Raw genomic sequence first — 11,620 nt, forward strand, 5'->3', positions numbered from 1 at the left:
GTGGGGTGGGAGGCGGAGCTGGAGGGTGTGTGCCCCTCCCTTGTTTCTGCTCCTTATAGTCAACTTCTGATTATTTGATTTTGAAGTCTGCTTGCTTGATGCAGCCCTTGTACAGCCCACAGGTAGAGGCAGAAATCCTGGCTCACCCTGTGTCCTGCCTCAGCATTGCAACCTGTTTCCGGGGCTACCTCAACAGAAATGGTCCTTTGGCCCATTTCAGTCTCATAACACAAAATTTTGTTTCTTGGTAAATTTTTCTTTTGTGATCCAGGATATTGGTCAGCTGTTGAGTGGCATTTGCTTTTCTGCTTTCTTCTTACCCCAGTCCTACTAATGAGTCATCAAAGTTTAAAATGTGAACCGTCTTCTAAAGTCAACTCAAACAGACACCCAGCTTCCTTAATCCAAGTGCACAGCTGCTGCCAGAAGCATTAACTACACTAACACAGCCAGTCCCTGTCTCCACTGGTCTAATCAAGAGGCGTTTCTTCCAGCCTGCGTCCAGGTTTGACCTCTTGGGGGAACCTTGGAGTAGGAACATAGCACACTGTTATCACCTACCAAAAGATCCACAGGGCAGGGACCTGGACCTTCCACTGGCCCACCAACTTTGTGGCCCCATTCTACCTCTCCAGACTGCTATTTCCTTGTCTCTGTAAAATAAGAGGGTTGGACTTGATGTGGCTTTGCTTAGTTCTAACTCTAATGATCTAACTTTCTACTTTAGTTGGTTTCAGTTTGTGGAAAACCACACATCAGATCTCACCCCTCCCTGCCCACTCCACCAAGCATTCAGACTTTGAATGGTTTTTGCTGATAAGTCAGAAATATACACAAAGCCATTCATGCCAACTCATTCAGACAACAGACTGTCTAGCCAGTGATAGGGGATGTGATTTATGATAGCCATTGCTGGGGTCTGTATAGAGAACTTTCTTTCTCCAAAGCCGGTTGACTTGAATGGAAGTTAGAGCCCTAAACCTTAGACATTTCTCCATGGGCTGACTCAGACAGGATTTCTCACAGATATGGCTGCTCTTGGTGAAATATTTGCGTTGTGTTGAATAGTACTTTACACATTTGAACAGTGTTTTGCAGTTCTCCTTTATGTACTTACTTGATCTTTTCAAGACTCCTGTAGTATAACCAAGGCTGTTACGACCATTCCTGAGAAGAGTCCCCTTCCTGTGAGCCTGAACCTGGATCCCACCACTTCAGCCACACTGTAGCTAATGCCCCGCCCTGCGGCCATTGTGAAAATGTACTGATTAGCACTGTTTGCCAAAGCCTTTCATTTTACACCAAACACTAGGAAAGTAAATAGCAATCCCTAGATAATGTAATTGAGTAAGTATTGTCAGATTGGTTTGTATAAAATGCTAACAAACCTCCTCTAAGGCAGCCCCCCTCTGACTTTAGAGGCCAGAGAAGCTGCCAGTGGTATCACACACTCTATTTCTGGTCCATGGAGTAAGTGGTTCTTGAGTTAAAAAAAAAAAAAAAAAAGAAAAAGAAAAAAAGAGGCCATTAGGTACACCCTAATCCAATGTGACTGATGTCCTTGTGAGAAGAGGCGTTTGGGACACAGACACGCACAGAAGAAAGCCCACGTGAAGACGTAGGGAGAAGGTGGCCATCTACAAGCCAAAGAGAGGGGCCTCAGGAGGAACTAATCCTGCCAACACCTTGATCTCAGACTTACAGCCTCCAGAATAAGAAAATAAAGAGTGTGGCTTAAGCCACCCAGTCGGTGGTGCTTGTTACAGGAACTGGATAAGCCTAGCTCCATGCCAGCTTAGGTTCCCTTCCCCTCATCCTTAGCAGGTGTTTGGCCCCTGCCAGGGATGTGGAACTTGCTACCTCACAAGGTAGCTAGGATCTTGTGTCGCTTGGGACTCTTTCCCCTGAGGTGGCAGAAAACCTCAACTGAAGTGACTTTAGCAAAACAGGGAGTGTGTTGTTTGGCTGAAGAGCCCAGTGCATGGCCTGAGGTGTGGCTTTAACCAGGTCGCAGACGATGTGGTCAGAGCCTGGTTTCTCCATGCACTAGCTCTGCGTCCTGTTGGTAGGAGGTCCCAGGCGGTCCACACCTTCCCAGGGTCACGTCCAGCTGAAGAGAGAGACTGCTGCGTTGCCCTGGTTTCTGTCAGCAGCTAAAACCACAGTATCTGCTGTGCTGACTGCTCGCAGGTTAGCTTCAGGCTAACGCAGACCCTCTTCAGCAGAAAAGCCCTTCATGTACTTGAATGTCCCTCCTGCAACTTTGCTTCTCCAGTTCCCTCAGGGGTTTTCTCCAGAACATCTCATCCTAGACTCTCCTCTTTTTAATTCCCCCTCATTCTGACTCCTTGTCCCCCCCTCCCCCCCCAGTGATCTCCTAACTGTACCCACTTCCTGCTGTGGTCTGGCCAAAGTCAAGAACGGTAGGATTATTATGTCCTTTTGGTTTGGTCATGATATTCCTTTAGCCTGAATTTTGATAAACTTGTATAGTTCTCTTAAATTTAGCTTAGGGTCAACTAAGACTCTTGTGGCCTTTTTCAAAGTAATAGTTGTGACAGTTGTCAATGATTCTTGTCTGGAAATGATAGAATTTGTATTTTATGTATGCCTCAGGCCATCTCATGGAAAACTTTTAAACAAAATCATGGTGTGTGTGGGTGTGTGTATGTGTATGTGTGTTGGTCATATGACTTTTACCCAAATGGAAACAGTGAGAACAAAACAGCATATTGTATCTTTCAAGTGATTGGGTTCCATTAATCAAGGTTCTGTTTTGTTTTAAACATCCTTATTTTTCTACCTAGAGATATACACAGCTAATAAAAAGTAGATTGATAAACTAAAAGAACAATGGAGAGGAGTAAATATGGCCAGGAACCAGCTCAGTGACCCGGCTGATGGTTACCATAATTATACTCCTAGCTTATCAGTCATTTGGAGAGGAAAGATTTGAAGGCAGTAAAATAAAAAATTACTTAGACCAGCAGAAACTGAGACTTCACTTTTACCTTTTATTTTTCTACTAGAAAAAAGTAGAAGGAAGTATTAGTAGCCGCAGAAAGCATGCAGAGCTAAATGAATATTCTTTTTACTCCATTTACTCTTCTGACATACAGTGTGGTTCTTACACTCTGTTCGGGGCAGTGGCTGGCTCCACCTGCTTGGTGATAGAAGCTTGATGGCTTCCAGGGTCTCTTTTGGTGATGTGATCCCTTTGGCTGTGCTGTGCCTGGTGTGGGAGTGCCACTGACTCTGAGCTTTGTGGTTTATATGCTCTTACTCTTCCGGTGAGATAGACCTGTGGGTACTCGGGGACCTTGTTATCTGCTTGTGCATATGTGTTGAGGATCCATTCTGTGGGCCTCCAGGATGCCCCAAACAAAACTATAGTCAGCAATTCATTGAACTGCTGCTTGTTAACACAAATGACTGAAAATTTATCTTTAAGCATAGCCTATTAACAGTAGTCAAAAATGGTGCCAAATATGGACATCCATTTTTCTTTGTGATCCTAGTTCTAGGCCTTTTTTATAAGTCAATTCATTCTTTCACATACCCATCACTTATTCCTATACCATGATCAAGTGTCTTATTATACATATATATATAATTACAGATATGCATATATAATTACAAATATAATATGTGCATACACACAAATAATTACAAGTATAATATGTGCATAGTCTACCTTTATATCTTGTTCATTACCATGTCCTTGGCACATAGCACAGAATATGTTCAATAAATATTTGCTGAGTGATGTTCTATTTAAAGTATTTCTATTTTCCCTCTAGTCCATGAATATTTAGTGAGTGCCTCCTGTGTGTTGAGCACTGGAGATTAATCTGAGCCAATATAATATGAAATAGTCACCCTGCGTGGAGCATACAGTCACGTTGTCGATGTCCAGGTACAAGTGAGATTAGGGTTGTGAGGAAAAGGCATGTGATGCTGTGATCACGTGTAAGGAGCCGAGTGAGATCTGAAGAAGGAGTAGGACATCAGGTAGGGATAGGTGGGGACAGTGGCCCAGTGGATCCATTGGGAGTTCATGTGGCTGCAGACAGAGCGAGGCAGAGCATTGTGCCAGATAGGATACAATAAAAGATGTTTTATAATAGAATCTTGTTTATGCTAGCAGTTTTGATTCACAGGTTCCCACTGTATTCCATATAATCCTTTCTGATTATCCAGGTGACTCTTGAAGCAAACAAGTGCTTTTCTTAAGTTTTCCTCTAGAGACTACCATTTTCTTTGCCCCGGAAGAACAGAATCATGGCAGCGTTGAGTATTTCATGGGCCTTTCTTCACTATTTCTATGACTATTTGACTTACACCCAATCTCACAACAGATTCAAAATATAGAAATAGTACCGCATATTAATCTAGCTAGGATGTTGTGTTATTTTTGTGCCAAAATAGAAACCCAGATAATGATCCCTTCAGGTTGGAGGACCATAGATCAGACATGAAACATCATTTGCTGTGTCTCTTTATAGCTACTTGAAACAGTGCCTGATCTCTATTCTTTGAGAAAGTGGATAAACAGATGGGAAGAAATTCAGGAGTACTAAAAGAAATTCGTCCAGTAAAGTCTCTCTCCCACGCTTGGGACAGTCCCCCAGTCATCCTCCCTAGAAGTGTAAGAGGTTCTAGTGTCTTGCACCAGAGGCAGTCACTTCGCATGTAAGTACACACATGCATGTGTGACTCTCTCTCTCTGACGTGAAGATTGGAATGCAGTACTTACTATTCTGCAGTGACTTTTCACTCCCTTTAGGTGACAGCATCTCTAGTTAGTGGCAGGTGGATTAATGATAAAACAGCGTATTCACAGCGTAAACATTTGAAAACCCGAAAATATAAAAACATTTGCTAATCTTTTGATGTAGGGCTAAACCTTTTTCTTGAAAACAATTCTGCTTTGGGAGTTAAACCACACCCATAATCTATGATTTCCATCAGTTTCGGTTTCTTTGGTGTGGAACATGAACTTAAAAAATACTTTCAAAGCAATCTGACTGCAAAATTTTTTGTTAAATTACTGTAACCAAATTTTTTGGTTGCTTTCTCATGCCTTATTTGACAGTTTTTTCTATCTTTTAAACCCCTTGTTTTTATGTTATTATCAAATGTATATAACTCATTATACAAACTCAAAATCTTCAGAAATATATTCCTTAGACAATGAATGGTCCTGTAATCACAAATCTCCAAGGTAACCATCCATCGTGGTTTGGTGTCTGTCTCCTTCCAGATTTGTTTACGTACTAACAACTTGAGTTTTGAGACACACACACGGCATTTTATGACACAGTGACCAGGAAGTTGTTGCTTTAAGAGACTTTTCTTTTGGTTCCCAACAGGAGATATTTAGAAATGTGTGCTGGGGGGGCATTTTCAGTTGTTTTAGAGACGGACACTTAATGCCTACGGGCCAGGGAGCCTAAACATCCCACAGTGAATGGGTGGGTCCCAGATGATAAAGAATCAGACCATGAATAATGGAAGTGGCCCACTGAGAAACACTATTTTCATGAGAACAGTGCTGCTTCTTGGCCTCATGTTTTATCAGTTTACAGAAGATTATATTAAATTACGTTACTGTAACTCATTGAACACTTGAGCAAGGCAGACTCCTTCTGAGTACAAGGTGGAAAAGACGCAGTCTTTGCCTCATGGGAACTCACAGTCCTCTGTGTGTAGCGCTTGTCGGCTGTGACAAGTGCTCTAATGGAAGCAGTATAACAGGAACAGAGGGAGATAGGATCAGTTATACCTGCAGACATGTGAGAAGGTTTCTTAGAAGAGATGAGCCCTTTCAAGGAGAGGACTCTCAGTCAAAGGTACTAGCGCCTGAAGTCCTGTCTTGGGAAGAGGAAGAGGTATGTCGTCAGCTCTGCCACTTCTACGTAAGGACTTGGCCTGAGTACGAGATGTGGCAGCGCCTGCCACGTGTTGCTCAGGTCATTGACTCTTGGCCACGTGTCCACTCTCTGTCTGGCTGCTCCTGCTACCTCTGTGGCATGGGGAAAGTATCCTAGGGTGGTAGCTTGGGCCCCTTGCTTTGGGTGGGAATTCCAAGGAATGCCAGCTAGAATCCTTTCAAGCCAGCCAGCCCTGGGAGTGGGACACAGGATGGCAGGGAATGCCACGGAGAGGTCAAGAAAGGAGAGGCAGGACACAAGATTCCAAACAGTGACAGTAAAACTCTGTTTTGCTAGACGGGGGCAGAGAATTCCTGGGGGGGCCACCCACAGGAACATTATATCATGGGGTTTGGTTGGGAGGAAAGGGTTGGCTATGAGAAAAACAGGAATTTTCTAGACTAAAATTTAACTCAAGGCCTAAACCTTCTATCTTCTAGAGAGTTTAGATATCTGTTTTCCTACCTTCTTAAGCTGACAAGGGAACATCATGTTACTGTAAGGTCGTCAGTGTAAATTGGTGTTTATGCTGGAAATAAGCTTCATTCCTGGGGAGGAGGGCACTGCTTACACTGAATGCTTACATTAAGCAGCAGAATCTTGACCTTCGTTAGCAGCTGATGTTTGCCAGCTCTACAAAGACATCTGTAACAATATCTGCAGGAGGTTCTTTTTTTAACTGACAAGTCCTTATAGACCGTAGAAGGATGATACTGTTTACCATAGAAAACCTAAGATGATTCCTAGGAGGCAGACTAAAGGCTGTGCTCCAAGTATCTGATATTAATGACCATTTCTTTCTCACGAGGAAGTCGTGTTCCTAATGAAATTCTAGCCAGGTGTAGCCGAGGACATCGTCTGAGTGGTCTGTAACCTTTCGAAATGCTACTTTCTGAATCTTGGCTTGTTGCTGGTCTGCCTTCATCTTCGCCCAGGCCCCAGACCAACGCTTGTGTGCTTTGGAATGTGCGTCTTTGTGCGACGGTTTGTAACACAGATTGAGAGCATGTTCAGTCTGCATCTGCAAATTCTCCACTTCTGGTTAATAAAAGCCATCCTCATCCAGGGTATTTTGTTTTCCTCCAGTGCTTTTTCTTTTTTGAGGACCTTTTCGGTTTCTCTGATAGAGGCTTTGCAAAATGCTTGCTGCCAATTACTCATTTGGCTGAGAATGGGTTCTCCTTGCCTGGTGCTGCTCTTCTGTCTCACACATCTGAGAGCCTTGTAGGGTAATCCTGCTTAGGTCTTTCTTTGCTGCTCATACCCTGTATTATCTCTGGAATAGAGAATGATTTCCAGGTGGATCTGGGCTTGAGAAGTTCGCTCATCTCTTTGTAGGTCCTTAGACTTTGATCCTTCTTATATTTTTCAAATACCCTCTCTATCTGTAAATCCTTGAGGTTTTATGGTTAACCTTGTTTCTGTGGTTCCCTCTCCCTGTGATGCTTATCCCTGTCTCTTTGTCTATTTGCTTCTAACCCAGGTGTCCTGGAACCCCCAGGGGTAGCTAAGAACCTCTCCTTTGTGCTGCCGTAGCACTTTGTGCAGACCCCTTACAATATTGTATTTATTTGCTCATGTGTCTGTCTCCTTACTAGAGTGTAATTTCCTCAAAGGTAAAGAGGATTTCTCTTCATTTTTATTCCCCTTCAGTCCAGTATAGTGTATGGTACATAGTGGTATCTCAGTTAATTTATTGAGCAAAATTCATGTTTTTTGCAGCTTAGAAGCATTCTCAGGGGACATTCAGCCATATTATATAGATGTTTTAAATTAGAAAGGTAGGGCATCATAATTAAATTGCAGGATGACTCACATGTATCTGTATCTTGAATTCTGTCTTTCTGGGAAAAGAGTACCAGCTTTATTATAAGATAATCACCAATCAACTTATTCTGCCAACACTGTGAATTGTGGTTTTGTAAGAAATTAGAATCTCATGAGCACTTTTCTGCTACCACTACATTTTGCTCAAATGCAGAATCAAGGAGTTTGACAAGTGATTTGGGTTTTCTGTGATGCAGTGTTTTCTGCTGAATCATTTGCTCCTTTTACCAGTTGTGTTCTTTGTGGATAAGCTCACTTGTCTGTACCGTCTGTTTTTAAAATCGCCTTTGTTTCTTGCCTGCTTTTGTACCTACTGGCTTCCTGTTGTGACACAAGAAAGCAGTGACGTTTCTGAGCTGTGTCACTGTAGGTGCTCAGTAGGCATCTGCATCTCGTGGCAAGACATGGTTTAGACTGTTCTTCTGTATTTCCAGACCTCTTAAGTCTCAGGAAAGTGCTAGGACCCCAAATGTGTGCTCTGTATTCAGCATAAAGAACCTGATTGTCCAGAAGATGGTCTTGTAAAACATAAATTCCTTTTTATTAGCAGATCCTTAATTTGGTGAGGGTGAGTTACTCATTTGCTAGGGCAGCCTTAACAAAGTACCACAGACTGGATGGCTTAAAAAAACACAAATCTATTTCCTCACAGTTCTGGAAGCTGAAAGTCTAAGATCAAGGTGTTGGCAGGACTGATTTCTTCTGAGGATTTCTCCCCTTGGCTCATCTTCCAAGTGTCTTCGCCTGGTCTCCCCTCTATGCCTGTCTCCTAATCTCTTCTTATCAGGACACCAGTCACGCTGGCTTAGGGCCCACCCTCATAAAATAGTTTTACCGTAATTACCTGTCGAGAGGCCCTTGTCTTCAAGTACAGCCACACCCTGAGGTACTGCGGGGTTAGCATTTACGACTTTAATATACGAATTTTAGAGGGGGACACAGTTCAGCCCATAACAGTGAATACAGTGAATACAGCAGTTTAACTGTCCCATTCAAATATTAAAGAGAGTCTTGGGTTGCTGCAATATTTTTCAGTGACTATTCGATAAATATGTGTCTACTTCTTCCCCTTTTCATAGATCAAAATGCTGCCTTCCTTTCTGCCCATATTTTACTTACTCTTGCTGATTTTTTGAAGCCACTGGCTTCTCCAGAACAGTTGGTGAGAAAGGAATGCTGATGTTCCTCTCTTTTGGAATTAAGAGGTAAAAGTTGTATCAGGAAACAAAAGGGCACTTGGATACTGTTCTTTAAAGTAGCAATAATAATAATACCACTTATTGAGTGCTTTTTATTGGCAGCTCATTGTGTTGTAATTATGACAACAAGCCTGCAGAATCGATGTTGTTATCTGCTTGATATATGAGGAAATTAGGGATCAAAGTGATGAACTAACACGCTCTGGATACTTCTTATTTTGTGTTTTCTCCTTTAAAGCATCTGTTTGGTCCTGAAGGACTATCAGTTGTGAGATTAGAAACGTGGGAAAGAAAGATATTATCAAGCTCATAGCTACTGGGCTTGTTGGTGGCATCTTGAGACCTGAGGGTCCCAGGTGTTCCGGACTGCAGTGGCTGAGTTCCATGCGGGTAGAGGTTTGACGGCATAGCATAGCCTGCCTCTTAAACTGGGCTGATTGGCTCTGGGTTACTGTAGGCCAGGGCCTGTGGACTATGGCCTAGATTGAATAACAGTTGTCATGGTAACCCTGCTTTAGAAGTGGGCTCCAAAGGAAGGTTCAGGATAGGCAATGTGAACACAAGGAAGATGTATTACTACATTTTTTTATGATGGGATAACCGAAAAGAATTCCTGGGAGCTGTTGGAGTGAGCTAGATCAGTGGTTCTCCGCCTTTTGGCTCAGTATCTGACTAACCTGGGGAGCTTTCAGAAGCATAATGCCTGGGTTCCAATCCTAGAGAGCCTTAATTGAGAGTACCGTGGGCCTGAACATCTGTAGTTTTTAACAGCTACCCGAGTAAATCTGATACGCGGCCAGAATTAGTAAGAACTAATGAGCTAGGCCAGAGGTGGGCAAGCTATGACCCCTGGGGTCGGATCTGGATACTTTTCTGTACTTTTAAGTGGTTGAAAAAAGTCACAAGAGGAATACTATTTTGTGACACATGACAAAGCATATGAAATTTAAATTTCCGTGTTTATAATTCAGATTTTATTGAAACACAGCCGTCCATGTTCATTCATTTACGTATCGTCTGTGGTTGCTTTCATGCTACTACAGCAGAGTTGAGTGGTTGCAAGAGACCTGCAAGCCCAAACTGTTCACTGTATGGCCCTAGAAAATGTTTGCTGCCCCTGCGTTAGGCTAAGTTGACGTCATCAGCAGAGCTGGTTTAGAATTTAGAAGGAAACATATTTGTGTGACTCGTGTGTTTGTATAGTGTATTTTGCATTTTAACTTCCTGTGGGCTTTTTGTTGTTGTTTCCTAGCAGAGGTACCCTGGTTGATGGATTTATAGCAAGTTTGTTCAGCAGACTTTTTTATCAAACAGGACTGAAAAGGAAAAAAGTAAAAAAACATAATGTCCACAGATGTCCACAGAATATGATAATCTAGACCTTTTCATTACTGAAGTTCTCCTAAATCCCTTCTAATATCCATTTCCTATCCCATCCCTACCCTTCAACGCTTTTTTTTTTTTTTTTTTTTTGTATTTCCCTGTCTTCTGTTTCGTATTTGCAGTTAATACCAGCTGGATGCCTCAGAACATTTCCTTTCCTCGATCCAAAGTTAGAAAAAGAGAACACCATTTATAGGAATGATTTTAATATAAAAATACAGTTGAGCAAGATTAGGAAAATACCACTGATTGTCAGATTGGTTTATTTCTTTTACCTTCTAGTTTTCCTCCACCTGGATTTAGAAAACAACAAAAGCATTAAGGTTGGGAAAATTAACAGAAAACGGAAAACAACCGAGAAGAAGCAGTCCCTACCATTGGGTTATGTTTTGTAAAGAGAAGCAGCCACTGTTTGCTTCCAAACCACCTGTCCGGTTCAGAATGAGAGAGCTCGTAACCTTATGCTTGGACTCACCATTTTAGGCCTTTATTTATTTTGTTTTTATTCCTAATTTTGGAGGTGGTGATTGTGAGGGGGAAAGCTAGAGGCTGATATGTATTTATCAGTTTTGTAAGCATGTGATAGATCTCATGGATTGTTTTTCCTAAGTAATGAACTTGAATCAATTGAATTGATAGGAAGAAGTATTTGATTTCCAAATAGTTTATTATTTATCCCTGGATGATAGTTTTCAATGACCTTGAGAGTGTCTTTGTGAAACTGCTTGGTATCTTGGGTATTGCAAGTGAGGCCACATATTCACGTGTTCTCTTTTTTTCCTGTCCTTCCCCCTTCATGGTGAAGTGGCTACAATCCCAGGGATATTTACCCTGTAGCCACCTGGAAGGAAGCCAGCAGTGTCATTAGGGATGGCAGTATGCCCAGACTATCTTAAAAAAGCATCATCTCTGCTACTAATTAAGTTTCAGGAAGGGTGATGTTCACTTTTATATTAACAAGCATTTTGAAAAGACTGAGGGCAGATATGTTGGAGGCAATCTTCTTATTCCTCAGAGTTCATGGTTAAATTTAATTGTCCGTTAGCTTCCCCACTCCTGAGTTTGGAACACTGTCTGCTGGATGATGGATGTTTTGGGCAGGGGAAAATGTAGGTGATGTTTGTGTGTTTTATCTCTACTGGAGCCTCAACTTATATTCCTTGGTTCTTTTTAGGGTTCTGTACATTGGCCTGGCCTGCAATACGGCTCGCTATATTTATATTTCCTACCTGGAAAATGCCTGGACTGTTCTCCCCATGGAAGTTCTTCAAGGTAGGT

The 11,620-nt window shown here is 42.2% G+C and overlaps 1 protein-coding gene across 1 annotated transcript in view; it reads left to right on the forward strand.

Moving 5' to 3' along the window:
* The window catches only part of MFSD6 (major facilitator superfamily domain containing 6), a 69,590-nt gene that overhangs the window by 36,394 nt on the left and 21,576 nt on the right, over positions 1-11,620 (forward strand). The window contains exon 3 of the mRNA XM_032479921.1: positions 11,517-11,614. Coding sequence (XP_032335812.1) covers positions 11,517-11,614 — 98 coding nt within the window. The remainder of the gene's footprint in view (positions 1-11,516; positions 11,615-11,620) is intronic.

The sequence above is a fragment of the Camelus ferus genome, chromosome 5 (genome assembly GCF_009834535.1).
Source record: "Camelus ferus isolate YT-003-E chromosome 5, BCGSAC_Cfer_1.0, whole genome shotgun sequence".
Taxonomy (NCBI): domain Eukaryota; kingdom Metazoa; phylum Chordata; class Mammalia; order Artiodactyla; family Camelidae; genus Camelus; species Camelus ferus.